Below are 17,327 nucleotides of genomic sequence, written 5' to 3' on the forward strand. Positions count from 1 at the left end.
AGGCAGCTCCTAGCGAAAGCGATACTGTCCTTGCGGATGCTTGGCCAAACAAATCGCTCCGTCATTAATTTGGCCGTTGCACGCGTGCCAGGATGAGACAAATTATGCGTTGCCTGGAGCGCAGCTTGCCGGAACCGTTCCGTTATAAAGGGCCGAATGCGATCACCAGTGCAGTCACATAATAGTTGTTTGGTACTGCCTGGAATGGTAAAATACTTTAGTTTAAGCGAACTATTCAGTTTACCTTCTACGATATTTTGAAGGTCGTGGTCGTCTTTTTGGCTCTCTGCTAGGGCTTCATAATCCAGGAATGGCACTGACTTTACTGCATTGATGCGGGAGAGCAAGTCAGCCACGATGTTGTCCTTTCCCACAATGTGACGGATGTCCGTTGTGATCTGACCAATCACATCCAACTGGCGAGCTTGACGGTCCGAGGCTTTGTCACGCTTCTGGCGGAAGGCAAATGTGATGGGTTTGTGGTCGGTATAGATGTGACAGCTTCGTCCTTCGAGCATGTATTTGAAATGCCGCACCGCAAGGTATATTGCTGTCAGCTCGCGATCGTAGGTACTATACCGCAGTTGCGCCTTATCGAATTTCTTCGAATAAAATCCGAGTGGTTGAGGGTTTCCATCGACGATTTGATGCAGAACCGCCCCTGCGGCGATATCAGATGCATCGACCCAAAGGGATAGCTCTGCAGATTTGACGGGATGCGATAACAGCGTAGCATCGGCGAGTTGTTGCTTACAGCGCTCGAAACTTGCGGTTGTGGTGTCATTCCAGGTCAACGGGGATCGATCGTTGCGTTTGTTGCCAGTAATCATGGAAAGGAGTGGAATCTGGTGCTCGATCGCGTTTGGCATGAACCTTCGGTAAAAATTTAGCATAGCCAAAGACCTTTTTAATTCATTCACTGTCGCAGGACGCTTGTATTCTGCAATAGCTCGCACGCGGTCTGGCAAGGGACGGATACCATCAGCAGATACAGAGTGGCCAAGAAAATCAAGAGTATCACGGCCGAATTCGCACTTGGCAATATTTATCGCCAGATTATATTGTTTGAGCCTTTCAAACAATCGACGCAAGTGTTCACGATGTTCTTCGGGTGATGATGAAGCGATGAATAGATCGTCAATGTAGGGGAATATGAAATCCAACCCTCGCACAACCTCGTGGATTAAACGTTGAAATGTTTGCGCAGCGTTGCGCAGTCCAAAGGTCATGAACGAGAACTCGAACAATCCGAAGGGTGTCGTGATGGCAGTCTTAGCAATATCCTCGGGATGGATTCGCACCTGATGGAACGCCTTCTGCAAGTCAACTTTTGAAAAAATAGTTTTACCTTCTAGAATGGTAGAGAAGTCCTGCAGGTACGGTAAGGGATAGCGATCCGGGATGGTTTGAGCGTTGAGTGCGCGGTAGTCACCGCATGGTCGCCAGGACCCGTCCGCCTTTTTCACCATGTGAAGCGGGCTCGCCCAACTGCTGCTAGAAGGTCTGCATATCCCAAGCTTCATCAGATGTTCGAATTCGGATCTCGCAGCTTCAAGCTTGTCCGGGGAGAGCCGTCGTGGGCGTGCATAAACAGGCTGCCCAGTCGTTTCAATTCGATGGTAGACCGGTGCATCGCAGATTGTACCCGGTGGCGCGAGACGAGTGATGTTGGGAAATTCGGCTAACAACTCGGCGTAGGGTGAAACCGCCTGAAAAGTTTTAACCGAACACTGCTCACTTTTCGCAAGGAATCCAACCGACTCGAGGTGGGTGGTGTTATCGATGAGACGCTTTCGTTTAATATCTACCAGTAGGTCAAAATTGCCTAAAAAATCCGCACCAATTATTCCGGAAGTTACATCGGCTATCAGGAACGACCACAAGAACTCACGACGAAGACCGAGGTTTACTTTTAATAAAACTTCACCATATACATTAATGGGCGATCCGTTCGCGGCGAACAGTTTTATCGAAGATGGTTTAACTCCGGCTGAAAGCAAATCTTTCGGAACCACAGACACATCGGCGCCGGTGTCGATTAAAAATTGCATTGACGTGGTTGTATCGGCAATTCTTAGGCGAAAGATTGCGGCTGTAGTGGTGAGTTCGCCAATCTCCACCGCAGCATCAGCAGAGCGTCGCTATTGTGAAGGTGAAGAGCTTTGAGCGGTGCAGGGTTTTCGGCATTTTCGAGCTTCACTACCAAATTTGCGATGAAACCAACACGGGCCAGTCGAAAAATCCCTGCGACTAAATGAGCGTCTACCTGGTGAACTGGCGCGGGAAACCGATAGTCCGCGATGCCCTCGGTTGGGAAACACGTTTTCAATGCGCCTGGATAATTCAGCTATCTCTTTTCGAAGATCAGAAATGGGGTCGTTGACCGCGGTTTCAGGCACGTGGTCTGGCGCCATCGCTGATTTTTTCCGTTCGACGGCGTTAATGCTCCTAAGTTCCAAAGATTCGACAATGGCGTCAGCGATGGTGGTTTTGTCGGCGGCGTCACCACGAGAAGCGATCACTGCCGCTTGTGCATGTGGCGGTAGCCTGGATGCCCAAAGATCAATAAGCACCGTTTCGTTAAGAGCGTTGCCAGCAACGCGCTTCATCTCGTTCAAGAGCTGGCTTGGTTTTTTATCACCTAGCGGCATATCGGACAATACGCGCTGCAAACGCCGCTGCTGACTGTCTGCGAAATAACCGATCAGTTTGGTCTTTATGTATGTGTACTTGTCCATCGTCGGTGTGCCATCGATGATTGACCTTAGCTCAGTCAGTTTATTAGGAGGCACCTGTGCCATAACGATGTTGTACTTTCGCGTATCGTGCAATGCGCCTATTCCCGAAGCAGCGAACCAAAATTCAAGCGACATGAAATATGTCTCTATGTTGGTGTCTTCCATGCTGGGTGGATTCAATCGAGGCGTATGGATTGCTTCAATAGCGGCCGGTTGAGACGCGGGGTTCGCGGTAGGCGGATTCGTAATCACTTTATCCTCAAGCATTTTTTGGCGTATACGAAAACTCGCTCGAACAAAAATCACGCACTTGTAACATTAATAAAAAACTCACGTCAGGGTCACCACTTTGGCGCGATTTCTTTCGTTTTAAGTTGAGCGTTTTAAGACCGATCGGTTCGAGATACGAGATAAGACTAAAACTATTTTATTACAATTACCGTTACCTTACAATTATGAATTTGTATTAGTGTTAGATTTAGCGCGTAGTGTGTAGCGTGTATCGTGTATCGTGTATCCTGTCGTGTATCATGCATCGTGTCGTGTATCGTGTCGTGTATCGTGAGGTACAGTACGGTGCACAAATGGATACGGCTGCCACATTATCTTGCTCTACTCGCTGTCCAGTAACAGTATTAAGGAACAATGCACAATGTATATGAAACGAGTAATGACCATACAAAATCCCACTGTGCAATAAAAATGACAAACCACAGTGCTGCACACAAAAGATTCTAAGGGTGGGGCCTTCTCGAGTCTTTTACCCTAATACGATACTTACAAAATAAGTTCTTTTGCATCCCAGCTCCATGTACCGTTCCTTTCAGCAAATGAACCAGTTCCGTTCCGTTTCTTTTTTCGTTTGCAGCGACATTCCCATCAAGCCACTCCCTGTCGGGGTGAGTTTTGTATTTCACAGTCCTTGAGCAGATCCTCGAACAGCTTCACCAGACTGTCGATACCGGCGAGATAGTTACGATCGACGGACGGCGGTGACTCGGTGGTCGAAGGCTGCGTGAACGTGTGCGCAAAGTCGATCATGCGCGCCTTGGCCCAGACCTTGTCCTCGTACGAACCGACGAGATTGTCCAGCATGAAGGTATAGTTTTCCTTCATTACTTTAATGTCCTGCAAGTGAAAACTGCCCTGTTACTATGCCGATCATAGCAACCTATGGCTACACGTACCTCTTCGTAGTTGTGATTGGCGGAGTGGCTTCGCTGTATCTTGAAGTAGTGTTGCAGCGGTTCCACATCGCCCAGCTCGTTGACGGAAGTGGTGCAGAAGACCGGAGTGCCGGGTGTGCTGGCCCCGCTACCCGTACCCGTCGGTGTGCTCGGTGTGTGTGGTGTTCGCTTTCCCGCGTGCTGCAGAACCGGCTTCAACCGGCGCGCATCGTACACCAGCAGTACCGAGCTAGCGTACAACCGGAACGATGTTTGCGTTCGGGCCCACCTCTGGATGTTCCAAAGGTCGGTTAGAAGCTGTATCAACTGCTGACGACAGAGGCCGACGTCCGCGTTCAGAAACCGTCGTACCGCATCCTTCACCGTCACCTCGGTAAGCTTCTTTCCGTACTCTTTGCCGTACCGCTGCAACCGGCCCGTTTGCAGCGAGTAAAACTGAAAGCCCGGTATGCAGAACCCGTACGCTTCCCGACTTTCGACGTACTTGGATGCTTCGTACAGTCGCTTCTCCTCCGTCGCCAACGGATCCCACGAGCGGCGGCCAATTTTTACATCCATAATGCACGGTTCCAGCATACCGTGGGTAAGATCTTCTAGCTTGAGAAAATCGATCAACTCACCCCCGATCGGTAGCTTCTGGTGGCCGCGGTACTGAGGCGTTAGCTCGCGCAACACCACAAGCTCGCGGGCGGACGCATTCGTGATCTGCTCGTAGAACTTGATTTCACGCTGACCGGCCAGAAGCTTGGCGACCGGTTTCAGTACCGAACCGTCGTCAACACTTTTTAGCAAACCTAGTGGGTGGGAAACCGTTTCGGGTGGTTAGAAGAGTAAGCGCTGTCCTTGCACTTAATCGCCGTCCTCCACTTGCCTAGCGAATTGGTTCCCTTGTGAAAGGCGTGTCCCGCTACCTGGCAGGGCAGCGGTAGAAAGCCGTCCGGAAGCGTTGGACATTCGTCCGCATTCTGCATACCATACCCGAGCGGTGACTTCTTACCCTGGCTGCCAGCCGGTCCACCGACGTTCAGGGTGGTCGGTCGCTTGGTGGCGGAAGTCTTACGCTTCTGGTAGGGTGGTAATTTTAGTTGGCTCATTGTGGCGATACGCTATCCTAACCCTACCACATGGAACTGCACAATCGAACTGGGAGACAGTGGGAATCGCTGAACGGCCAGCAGGGCCAGCACCACAAGTGTCCAGTTTTATCATTCGAAGGCGAGGGAAACGGTTCGATTATCATTAGGGAAAGGAATTATCGTACACCGCGCGTTTATCGGTGTCTATTTCTAACGGTGGTAAGATACCGGGGACAACCGGAACCACCTAAATCCCACCCACGTGGGGTGGTGTGCTAAATGCGATGTGATAAAAATAATTGATAACAGTTGGTGTTTGCGTTTTGGGCGAGTATCTTTCGAATTATGGACTAATTTTTAAGGACTTTTCATGCGATGGCCCCGTGTCAGAGCGATCCTTCCAAATATCCGATGTCAGTTGAGGACGTGCAAATTTGAGGCATCTCTTGAGGCCAAAAAGTCTACGAAGAGACGAAGAAGTCCAGTTATCCGAAAGTCTGGAAGACCAAGCAATACTCCAGAAGGGGATGATTAAAAGCCGAACGCCTGGCAACTTTATCGATCCAATGGGTGATATGAAGGATCAAGGGATTAGGCCACAGTGTGAAGAAGATCAGTAGAAGCCGCCCATAACTCAGACTGGACTGGCTAATGGCGCTCGAGAAAAATAGCCTTCCGACTTCAAGCTAGTTGTTCATCAAATAGGATCCTGTAGGATTTTCACTGATCGTGATCGGGAAGGGACTTGTGATATTTGCGCTGGTTTACTCAAACTTGTGTTGCTCGCTTGGCGTTCAGTTAGTTATTGTATATTCATTGTAAGTTTATTAATTCATTCGTATGAGTTCATTCTATAATTCATTCTAATTCATGGAAGGTGCCTTAATGTGCTATAAAATTCCAAACCTTGACCATAATTTTTCCCTGAAACGTCTAACCATAAATTCATACCAATACCTAACTCAAATTGATATGAAAGGCATATTCAAATTCCAACAGATCCTATTGGCAGAGTACCTACTCTACCAGAAGACCTTTGTGTTGTGGAACATAGCAACCTCGGGAGTTAGGAATCTAGTAGGCGTTGCTTGTATAGTTATGTAATATGAAATTTAGTCAGTTGTCCTTTTTCCGGCGGCCGATGGCCGAAGTGACAACGGTGCCGGTCTTCACACGGCAGGACCCGGGGTTCAAATCCCATCCAGACCGTCTCCCCGTATGCATGGCTGATTACCTTGCTACGGGTGAAATCAAGTCACAGAATGCCAAATATGGCAGGCCGACACCTCTCGAGGTTGTAGTGCCACCGAAAGAAAGAAAGAATTCTTTTGCCATTCGTAAGAGGAAATACCTTCCAACACTTTGCGTACTTATCCTGATAATTTAAGAGTACTGATTAACGGATCACAAAGGATTCGAAAGAGCTGAAAATGTGTGTGAACATTTCTTTCTTTATCAACCAGAATGTCCAGAACCCGAAACTCAAGTCAGCCTTAATGATGTGCCATTTATTCACGATTAAATAATACATTTGTGGTTAGCATATCTTAACCTAAAGTTCCATAATGTACCAGTTTTTTTTTGTGTCGTGGAAACCTTGCCATGTGCTCCCGTTTGCACTCCTGTTTCCCTTGTGCTATCCTGTAAGTATATGCCGCTTTGCTGCTTTGGTATGGCGCAGTAGTACTGGAAGGACACAGGAGACATCGAGATCCTACCCATTATTGATTGGCGCCCGATGAGAAGCGACATTAGATTCTTGTCGGATTAGTTTGGTATCATCGATGACCTCTCACTCGAATTGCTTAACGTATTTAAATCATTCACAGTAAGGAAACAATACTTAAAACCACTTGGAAGGGTGAACCCAGCATGGCACTTCGGCGCCGTGGCCAATAGAAGTAAAGCGCTTTTGGTTTTTTTTGTGTTTTAGGAAAAATTAAAGGATGAAGCCAATGTCAGGAGGGACAAACCACTACTTACAGTAGCGAAGTCCTACCTTACAAAACAACCCAGCTCTACTCCTCCAGTCTTTAGTCGTCCTTGGCGGTGGCAAGAAACTGTTCGAATATCTCCACCAGACTGTCTACTCCCTGTAGGTAGTTCTCATCCACGGTGTCTGCTTCGCCCGCTTCGGTCGGGAATGCGTGCGCAAAGTCGATCATTCGTGCCTTTGCAGTCAGCAGCAGCGTTCCGTTGGCGTTGGTCAGACTTGCTCTCTGTAGCTCCGAACGAGCCGCGGCGAGCCGGGCCGCATCGTACACGAGCAGTACCGAGCTAGAGTACAGCCGGAACGTGGTTTGCTTGCGGGCCCAGTCGCGTATCAGGTGCAGATCGTGTAGAAACTGTTGCAGCAGCGTCCGCGAAACACGTCCCGTCTCGGTTGCATTTAAAAAGAGCAGGAATGCTAGAGACAAGATGGGTGAAAGGTTGTCATTAGCTTGCCAGAACAAAGATATTGCTCACCCGTGCCACGCTTACCATCACGAATGTTGTCCTCGGTAAGCTGTTTGCCGTAATCCTTTCCGTGCCGGATCAGCTGTCCGCCGTCCCGCACCGAGTATAGCTGAAAGCCGGGAATGCACAGGCCGAATCGCTGCCGGCATGCTCTGTATTTGCTTTCCTCCGCCTTGCGCTTTTCCGGCGTTGCCAGTGGATCCCAGGTGCGGCGCCCAATCTTCACGTCCATAATGCACGGCCACTTGAGACCTTCGGTTAGATCTTCGAGCTGGATAAACTCGACCTCCTTCCGGTCGATGGTAAGCTTCGGATGGCCATAGTATCGAGGCACCACCTGACACAGTACCGTCCACAGATCGGTCGGCTCGTCGCCGGTTGCTTGATCGGTGTTGCGGTTCCGTGCTTCCTGCAAACGCTCGTAGAACGCTATCTCGCGCAGGCCACACAGTACCTTGCCGGTTGGTTTGAGGATCGTCCCATCGCTGGTGGTTTTCAGCAGTCCGAGGCAACCTTGGGCTGCGGTATGACCGGCTACCTGGTTCTCTAGCTGTAACACTCCGGCCGGCAGGTTCGATGGAATGCATTCCCCCTCGGACATGATGACGACGGTGATGGTCGAAGTGCGCTTTTGTTTTGTTAGCAGGGAAAGATGACGAACAACGATACCCTTATCTAAGCGCGACTCATCGCTGTTCAATCGTCTTTTTAGATAAGTGAGCTGTAAATCAGGGGTGATTTGAAAAGATTCGTTAAAGTGTTGCTCAATGGAGTGATTAGAAAATTACAAAAAAAATATTTGTTTTACCATTCTCATTCATATTGAAGCTCATTTTACTTGAAACATTTGTTTCAAACTTAAAAAATAGATGATATTTGATTTAGCAGAAATTTTGCGAAAACCAAAGTATATTTAAAAAAGCCGTTAGAAAACAGGGACGCAACAGGTGTCATCTTTTTTCAAATTTCAACCGTTAAATTGCCGGTTCCTACAGCAGTATCACCTAAGAAATCTTAGTTCCCATGCAGTGGTACCAAATTTGTAGGATTGTAACATACTTCTGATCTGAATCTGATCGTCGATCGTCGATCTTTTAGGTCCGTCCAAATGTTCACCAATCTTGGCTCAACATTTTCCATTTGAAACCGCCTGTAACGATCGATCATGATGGAACAAGCCCCTTGGAGGCCCTAGGCAGAACGATCATTGGGGCCGGTCTTCACACGGCAGGACCGGGGTTTTTATCCTATCCAGACCGTACGTACGCAGAGACTGATTACTTTGCTACGCGTGAAATCAAATCACAGAAAGCCAGAAATGGCAGGCCGAGAGCTCTGGAGGTGGTAGTGCTAGAGCAGAAGACTAAATTATCGAAGCTCTCAGGACCGAAAGATATGCCTTGGGGCGCTCTTAAAAGCCCGGAGTCCCAAGTATCTGTTTAGTTAGCTATGATCGGCCCCTGCTGAAGAGGCCATGTATAGGTCCAGCTCTTACATGCGCTTCAGAGGCATGGACGCTTTACTATTGTTGTTGATGCAAAAATCGACTCCGGAGCCGGCTCCACTCCAACGACTCTGAAGCCGGCACCGCAACGACAGCTCCGGAGGCGGCTTCGTACCAACCGTTTGTCTTCCTGCAGCGTCGGCTCCGGAGCCGTCGGAGAGGAAGCCGGCTCCGGGATGAAGTCGGAGCCTGCTCTGGAGCGATCAGGTCGAAGCCGGCTCCGGAGCACTCATTACTAACTAGTTCCAGACTACTCGACCCGTACACTGTTTCTCGTCGATCGGTAGAAAGCAATTGGATTACAAAAACTCCTGGAGCTGTATCACAGAAGCAGAATGCTTCTCTAAAATCCTCCTCCTCTGCTCTTTATTTATAGTTATAAAATCCTTCACCCGATTTCACACCCAGCTTATTCTCCCGCACCATCCGCTCGAGCAGTTCGCTCGGTTTAGCGGCCGCATCCGATGGGTTGCGTGCGTAGCGTTCCCGCTGTATAGCCCGCACCGTATCCAACCCGACAATGTCCATCAGCTCGAACGGTCCCATCGGGTGTCCCAGGCCCAGCTTCATCGCTACATCAATGTCGTGCGCTGTCGCGTCCTCCCGTTCCACCATTCCCAGCGCTTCGTGTATCACCGGAAACAGCAAACGGTTCACGACGAAGCCGGGCTGATCGCGGCACGTAATGCATGTTTTGCGAAGACTTTTGCCAAACGCTAGCAACGTACCGTGCGTACTGTCGGATGTGCTGCCCGTCCGGACGACTTCGATCAGCTTCATCAGCGGTACCGGGTTGAAGAAGTGTAGTCCACCGATGCGATCCTTTCTTTCGGCGCCCGATGCGATTTCGGCGATCGAAAGCGACGACGTGTTGCTGGTGAGAATCGTGTGCGGTGGAGCAGCCTGTAACCGGAAGCATGATATTGGATTAAAGATTCGAGTCAATTAGGTCCCACCGGGCGACGTACTTGGTCGAGAATTTTAAAAAGGGATTGTTTTTGCTTGAGATTTTCCACAATCGCTTCGATGACCAGATCCGTCGCGGCAACCACTACTTTCAGCTTTGTGCTGTACGTCGTACGTGCTGCAGCATCGGTGTAGAACTTGTTTTCCGCCTGCTCATTGCCCTTGCTTACATGCTGCGCCATCCGTCGCAGATCCTTTTCCACCTGCGCTCTGGCACGTCCAATTGCTTCCTCATTTACATCGACCACGGTCACTCGGTACCCGTTGGCGGCGGTTATCTACGGTGAGTTGGGTAGTGTGGTACACGCTTTTCGTTTTCCTCTCCTGGACACGGACAAAGGTCAGGCCACTTACCATCGCTATTCCCGAACCCATTACGCCGCCACCAATTACGGTAACATGGTTAATGCTTGAAGAAGCCATCGCGAGGGACTACGCGTAACAAAACAACTGAACAGGATTGAGTGAGCAGCGATTGTTCGATGCAAAAGTCCAACATGCACGCAAATTATGGAGCAATTTCGGGGCGACTATCAGGGCTTATCTGATAAAAAAAAAACAAACGCAAACGTACCAGAAGAACGTCAGTGGGTAAGCAGCAGGTTTGCACAATGTGCCCGACGGAGCACGTGAATCGGTCAACAATTTACGACAGCAGCAAGCTACACAGTGGCGACTAAATTACTAAATGCTTTTATTAAATCATAACGACGGATGCATTTTAAAAACGATGCTCACTTCTTGTACGAGTAGAACCCTTCGCCACTCTTGACGCCCAGCTTGCCCTCGCTAACGAGCTGCTGGAGCGTTTTGATCGGCACAAACAGCGGATTGTCGGGGTACTTCTCATGCCAGCCCTGCAGAATGTTGTTCGTGGTGTCCAGCCCCACGTAGTCGATCAGCTCGATCGGTCCCATCGGGTAGCCCGCACCGAGCTTCATCGCCGTATCGATGTCCCGTGCCGAAGCATCACCCCGCTCAAGCAACCGGATCGCTTCGGCCATGTACGGTACGAGCAGCCGGTTCACCACGAACCCGGGCGTATCCTTGCACGTAATGCACGCCTTGCCCAACCGCTGTCCAAAGCCCTGCAGCGCCTGGAACGTTTCGTCGGACGTTTGGTCCGTACGGATAATCTCCAGCAGCTTCATCACCGGCACCGGATTGAAGAAATGCAGCCCACCGAACCGATCCTGACGCTTCGTCACCGAACCAATCTCCGCAATCGACAGGGAGGAAGTGTTGCTGGCAAAGATTGTGTGAGCGGGTGCCGCTGTGTCCAGCTTGCCAAACAGCTGATGCTTCACGTCCATCCGCTCAACGATCGCTTCCACGACCAGGTCCGCACCCTGTACGGCCGATTCGGGCTTGGTCGCGCCGCTGATCTTTGCCAGCGTGCCATCGACAAACTGCTGTCCCTTGGCGGCATCATCCTTGAACTGCTTCTTGGCCACGCGATCCAGGCTTTTGCGAATTCCACCGACGGCTTTCTCCACCAGGGCGTCGTTCATCTCCACCAGCGTCACATTGTGTCCGGTAGCGGCCGCAACCTGTGGTCGGTGATGGAAGGCGCAGCAAGAAACACATTAACTCGCGACAAAATCCCACTGTGCGGCAGCTTACGTCGTGATCGTTTCGGTCCGAGGGAGCAGACCTTTGGACTTTGGAACTGCCGGTTGGCTTTCACTCACCTGGGCAATACCGGAACCCATCAGCCCACCGCCAATGACGACGACATTGTTAATTTTGGCAGCCGTGGCCATATTGCGGGTGAAATTTCGCAGAACCGACATAGCCATTGCTTATTCAATCGCTTTTTCTTGATTCTCACACTGACTGGCGACCGGACTGGGGCGGGCTTTGATAAGACCGGCACTGGAGGAGCTTCACAGGTGGTGATAAGCGGCGTATCAAGATCTCGGCTGCTGGCAGTGTTCGTCCAAGCAGATCAACGGCAATAGTACGAAGATGATGCTGGTGATACCTTCGGGACCGCTACAATGGCTCTTTGCCACTAAGCTTTGCACCACAAACACGCACACAGACTCACACTTCTATACAGACACTACACCGATTTGACAGCCGGAATGACCGATCAACTATGTAAATAAACATAAATGCACCGGAAAACCGAATGCGCGTGCATCGTGCTTGATTAGGGGACAACATAATGCGCTGTGCAGTGAATTCTATATCGCGCTTCTAATAGCATTATTAGTTCTACGCCAAAAAAATCCTAGCCAAGCACTTATTGCAGGCTGACCGTATACGATCATGATCTGTAATGCTCCTGCTGCAAAGAAGGTTAGAAGAAGAAACAAAACAAACCTGCGCGTTTTGTTTACGTGTGTTGCCGTCCGTTTCGAGCGATGAAGCACCTCGCGAAGGAATTTGATGGAAATAAAAACGAACCCGTTAACGGATAGCTATGCAATGCCACAAAAGCAATCTAATATAATGTTGCCACTAGTACGGTGAATGGATGAAGCGTGCAGAACAAAAACTTGCTCCAGAACCGATTTGTGAGCGGCACAGCTAGTGGAGCGAAACATGAAACTAGCGGTCACACACACACACACGCAATCGCGTGAATGTCAAAAACGTTGGTCGAGCAAGAATTCAAGCTGGATTGAAATGTTCAATTTGAATGTTTAAAATACGCCTTAACCACATAGAGAAATGAGGTAAATGTGTTAATAAAATCAATTTGGGTAATTTATGGGGCACTTACGGAGTTTCTTTTTGTTCAAAATGTGATTTTCATCGATGTAAACAAACACAGTTGGTCGACCATCAAAACCGGAAGTAGTTCACAGCGAAGTTTTCTTTCATCGATCCGCAATTTGGTTTTCATTCGAAAAATGTTTGAAAACGTTGTATTATAAACGCCTAATATAAAGTGAAAATTCATACTTTATTAAAGCACTTTAGGATACAGCAAAATAAAGTCTGAAATTGAGCATATTTTTCAAAAAACAATTTGAATTTTGCTTGGATTTCTCTTTTCATCGATTCTGTCATCAAGTTTGATCGATTTTCTGTGTTTGACATTGCCGCTGTCAACGCAAAACGTCAACTCGGACAGGCTGCGAGCAAGCGAGAAACAGACCGTGCCGTTCTCTACTTCCGTGGTACTGTTACTGATCTGTCACCAAAATGGTAAGTGCAGGAAAATTGTTGAAAAACGGGCCGATATTCTGTCGAAAATGGTGCCGTATCGATTCCATCCGTTGCGGAAAAGGCGTCTGAAGTGCAAATGAATGTAGTTTTCCGCGATATAACCCTGGTGGATGGTGAAAATGTGTGGCCGCGCATCCGGCACCAGAGTGTTCGGCGGTGTGGTGGTTCCTCACACACACACACACACGTACCAACACCAACACTCACACGCCAGCGTACTCGATGTGCATGCGTTTCAACATGGCGTGGCTGTGGGAATGAGATACCGGGGAGCCGAGCCGACTGGCAGGTTTGATTGCGTTTAACTGATCCGGTACCTTTCTGTTGTGTGTATATTTTCATGCTTTCCCGACTGGAATTGGTGCGACACGCCGGGTGACCCGAATGTGCAGACTAAGAAGAGGCGTAATGGAGGACGCTGCAAGCACAACCGCGGCCATGTGAAAGCCGTCCGCTGCACCAACTGTGCTCGCTGTGTGCCGAAGGACAAGGCCATCAAGAAGTTCGTCATCCGCAACATTGTGGAGGCTGCCGCTGTCCGGGACATCTCCGACGCTTCGGTGTACAGCTGTAAGTATCAATTTGTCCGCGCGGCACTGTTACCGTTATGTTGTTCTGCGTGAGGAAAACATACCATTCTGGATCTTTACAAAGAGATGAATTCGAATATTTGCTATCTGATCGATGTTCGCAATCGGAAGCTGTTATTCCTTGCTTTGGTCGGTTTCACTAATGTTCCTTTTCTCTTTCGGTTGTCTTTCAGCATACGTACTGCCGAAACTGTATGCTAAACTGCACTACTGCGTGTCGTGCGCCATCCACTCGAAGGTTGTCCGTAACCGTTCGAAGGAGGCCCGTCGCATCCGTACGCCACCACAGCGATCCTTCCCGAAGGACATGAACCGACAACAGAATGCTCAGCGAAAGTAAGCGCCGGAGCGCCAGTTGTTGTGGATGCTCTGCTGCTGATCGTCTTAGTGCGTGTCATCTAACATCATCAAGACAGCGCTGAACGACGATCAGGGATAACAGCCGTGCGTGTGTATTGCTTCGATTAGGATGGGATTTGTTTCGTACCGGTTCGTGCGAAAAGAGTGTACTTTGCATCCAAGTTTCGTGTTTTCTAGCATTGTAAGTGCGAAGCAGAAGGTGGAGGAGAGTTGGAAAATATAAGGGCCACCCGTGCCGAAAGGAATTCCATCTAATCGAAACGAAAACCGTGTATAATGGAAGATGAAAGATGTTGGTGGTGTGGTTGAAAGAAATGATTAGATAAATGATTGCTTTGCGTCGTTACCGGTCGTCTCCATAACTAGATATGTTATTACACTTTGAACTAAGCCTTAATGCCGAGAAGCGATCATATAACTTGATATGATTGTTGAATTTTATGCTCACAATACTTTGCAAGGGGAGTATTACCTTGCTCGTCTCCATAAACTATAACAAGGTAATTTACAGCACTGGATCGTAGATCTGTATACAACTTCGTATCAACCGGACTATTGGTGGTTTCTATGATTACATGTCCTCTGGTTATTATATTTTAACACTTTCGAACGTATTTTACATATAATAAATCATTCATCATTTGGCAGAAAAAAATCAAGATTTCTACACGGCATTCTTCAGGACGAACAGAACGACCCCTAGACGTTTCTCGTACAGCACTGTAAACGTTACTTCACAGTGCGACTGCACACGGACTTGAATACAGAGAAAGATTTCTCATAACTACAGAATATAAATTAACCACAATTAAAATAGCTCATATAATGCACTCAACGGAATAGGTCCCAAATAGGAAAATGAATAAAAGCCTTATTTCGTAAATTCTGCGTAAAACATATTAATGTATCTTTCTGTCCAAGTAAAGTACCACTGTGCTGTAACGTATTCAACACACAGTGCTGTTCCAGCAACGTCTAGGGAAAGGATAATTTCTTATCGTTTACTGAAACCTTTCTTTATCTATAAGACATACTTAAATTTCATATAGATGCATATAGGTAAAAAATGCTTTCATTCATGTTAAATTTATATTTTTTACAAGTATTTGGTAACGTACAAAAATATGAACCGAACAAATTTGTCATTGTGTGCGTGCGTGAGCTGTCAAATGCGAAGCAGGACGTGTAGACGCGCCTGCAGTTTGAAATTTGCAGAATGTCAAAAAACCCCCATCGCCGGAGGATTGTTTTGTTTAGTCTGCTGTTGAGCAAGAAGAAGACCCTTTTTTCCGAGTACCTTGCCCACTGCATTGATGCGGGCAAAGGTGCTGAGTCGTGTAGTGAAAACAGTGTTCTAAATGGTTCTTAAGTCGGCTGTTTAGAAATTATTGTTATTGTTAATCCACAATACACAAAACTAAACACACACTCACACAACACCCATCATGAGTCGGTGGGATCGACGCGACGACGAAGGTAGGGGGCGGGGTAGGACCATGAGAATACCATCGAAAAGGATACGCCAAAAAGAGGTTTTATTTTTACTTTTAGGGCAACACAGCTCACGGCAACGAAATGAGGTAAAGAACGCCACAAGCCGGCCACGGTTCAGCCGAAGCCGATCCCGATCGGCCTCACCCGGCGCACGGTCCCATTCGCGGTCCCGGTCGCGCTCACCACCTTCCAGCACGCAACACTCCCGGCACCGTGCACCGGCCTATCGGGATGCGGAGCGTTACGAGCAAAGAGGCCACCAGGACAGGAACTACCAGCGGCGACAGGAAGAGGAAGAACGGCGGCGTAGACAGGAAGCGCTCGACAGTCGTGGTCGCACCGGTCCAAATGGCACACGGGGACCCGGTCCCGGTGGTGAGATCTTTACCCTCCACCCTTTCCCCCTGACACCTGTCCCGTCCCATCCCATTCCCGACCTCGCCCCTGAAACGTTACTCTAGATCGCATGCCTTCCCTCCGTACGTACGCGTTCCGCTCCCAGTTGGCTAATTGTTGCGAGGACCATCCGCGCCCCGCCCCCGTTCTCATTTTTAAGGCACGACGCACAACAGCAGACCACCGACCGGCATGCCGAGGTCCACGCCCAAACCGCCGGTGGCCGGGATACAGATGAAGCTGGCGGCACCGGCCAGCAAGGAACCGGCCCGGCTGATGAAACCGGTCGCGAACGCGTTCCGGCTGGCGGACGACAGCGATGACAGCGAGCCGGAAGAGATGCCCGCCGAGTGCCGGATGCGGATGCGTAACATTGGGCGCGATACGCCCACCTCTTCCGGGCCGAACTCGTTCGGCAAGACGAAGCACGGTTTCTGTGATTCGAAGAAAATGTTCGAAAAGAAGATCGGCAGTAGCCTCGGGGACCGTTGAAGAGGCGGCGCACCGGAAGCAGTAGTAGAAGCAGGGAACGAAGAAAACGACGAAAGCGAGATAGAGAGAGAGAGAGAGAGAGGGGGAAAGTGAGAGCTTAGCTTTAAGTGTCGCTCTAATTATCCACCCACCAGAATCGTCCTCCTCCCTGGGTGGGTGGGAGTTGCCAGTTATCGTAGCGAAATGTTTGTTTTTTTTTTTTTTTTGCTATATTATTACTACTACTAATATTAGCATTAGGACGAAATAGGGTGTGAAAAGAGGGTGAGCAAAAGCATTTGAAATGGTTTTCGTTTTTCTCTACTTCTGTTTTGTTTTCCTCAAACTTTCTAGCGTGTTACTCACTCACTCATCTTCCTGCCACGTTTGTTGCAGCATTGCCAAACATAAGTTTAGTATATATTTAAAAAAAACGAAAGAAGCTCCTTCGGAAGTCTACACATCTCTCATTGTGCACCGGTTTTTTAAATGATAGAGCAAAAGCAAACAAACAATACTTGTTTGAATGAATACATTTTTCCTTTAGTCTGTTTCCTCGAAATCCTCGCTGTTGGTTTCTTTCCTTTTCCGAAAAATAAAGCAAAGAAGGCGTAACGTTGCGATAAAACAGTGTCGTTTGACAGATTATTGTCAGCTAAAAAGGCTGTATTTAGTAGGCCGTATGGTTAAAAAGCTGTCAAATTGATAAATTTATATTATTTTTTATTTTAACGGGCAAGTTCGTTTGGACCATGAGGTCCAATTCAATGATATGTCTTAATTGATAAGACCTCTTATAAGATTCCTCTCGGAATAGGAACGACCCCCCATTGTACGACGAAATATTTCAGACATCAAGTTCTCCTTCTTCTCTTATAGAATAGTCCATCCCTTCGGCTACGAGTCTT

General features: G+C 48.6%; 4 protein-coding genes across 6 annotated transcripts; 2 read left to right on the plus strand and 2 right to left on the minus strand.

Moving 5' to 3' along the window:
- Positions 1-3,084: 3,084 nt before the first annotated feature.
- On the minus strand, positions 3,085-5,103 carry LOC118503975 (inositol polyphosphate multikinase-like). Its single transcript, XM_036037910.1, has 3 exons — positions 4,797-5,103; positions 3,926-4,719; positions 3,085-3,866 (listed from the first exon to the last, which is right to left on the minus strand). Exons 1-3 carry the CDS (start codon positions 5,017-5,019, stop codon positions 3,618-3,620), a joined length of 1,266 nt encoding a protein of 421 aa, XP_035893803.1. The 5' UTR covers positions 5,020-5,103; the 3' UTR covers positions 3,085-3,617.
- Positions 5,104-6,488: 1,385 nt separating this feature from the next.
- LOC118503985 (hydroxyacyl-coenzyme A dehydrogenase, mitochondrial-like) lies at positions 6,489-12,594 on the minus strand. Of its 3 annotated transcripts, XM_036037932.1 has the most exons (4): positions 12,257-12,569; positions 10,283-10,472; positions 9,931-10,206; positions 9,272-9,865 (listed from the first exon to the last, which is right to left on the minus strand). In XM_036037932.1, the coding sequence occupies exons 2-4, from the start codon at positions 10,349-10,351 to the stop codon at positions 9,329-9,331; spliced, it is 882 nt and encodes a 293-aa protein (XP_035893825.1). In that variant the 5' UTR covers positions 10,352-10,472; positions 12,257-12,569; the 3' UTR covers positions 9,272-9,328. The 3 variants fall into 3 exon arrangements, with proteins under 3 accessions (XP_035893823.1, XP_035893825.1, XP_035893824.1); XM_036037930.1 differs by lacking the exons at positions 9,272-9,865; positions 9,931-10,206; positions 10,283-10,472 and adding exons at positions 6,489-7,408; positions 7,483-8,179 and having other exon boundaries at positions 12,257-12,594; XM_036037931.1 differs by lacking the exons at positions 9,272-9,865; positions 9,931-10,206; positions 10,283-10,472 and adding exons at positions 10,601-11,478; positions 11,620-12,027 and having other exon boundaries at positions 12,257-12,502.
- A 348-nt stretch (positions 12,595-12,942) lies between these two features.
- Positions 12,943-14,320, plus strand: LOC118503991 (40S ribosomal protein S26). The gene is made up of 3 exons (XM_036037940.1): positions 12,943-13,087; positions 13,501-13,678; positions 13,872-14,320. Exons 1-3 carry the CDS (start codon positions 13,085-13,087, stop codon positions 14,036-14,038), a joined length of 348 nt encoding a protein of 115 aa, XP_035893833.1. The 5' UTR covers positions 12,943-13,084; the 3' UTR covers positions 14,039-14,320.
- Positions 14,321-15,267: 947 nt separating this feature from the next.
- LOC118503989 (uncharacterized protein DDB_G0287625-like) lies at positions 15,268-16,981 on the plus strand. The gene is made up of 3 exons (XM_036037937.1): positions 15,268-15,534; positions 15,610-15,927; positions 16,109-16,981. Exons 1-3 carry the CDS (start codon positions 15,504-15,506, stop codon positions 16,438-16,440), a joined length of 681 nt encoding a protein of 226 aa, XP_035893830.1. The 5' UTR covers positions 15,268-15,503; the 3' UTR covers positions 16,441-16,981.
- The last annotated feature ends 346 nt before the right edge of the window (positions 16,982-17,327 follow it).

This window comes from Anopheles stephensi, chromosome 2 (assembly GCF_013141755.1).
Source record: "Anopheles stephensi strain Indian chromosome 2, UCI_ANSTEP_V1.0, whole genome shotgun sequence".
Classification (NCBI taxonomy): Eukaryota; Metazoa; Arthropoda; class Insecta; order Diptera; family Culicidae; genus Anopheles; species Anopheles stephensi.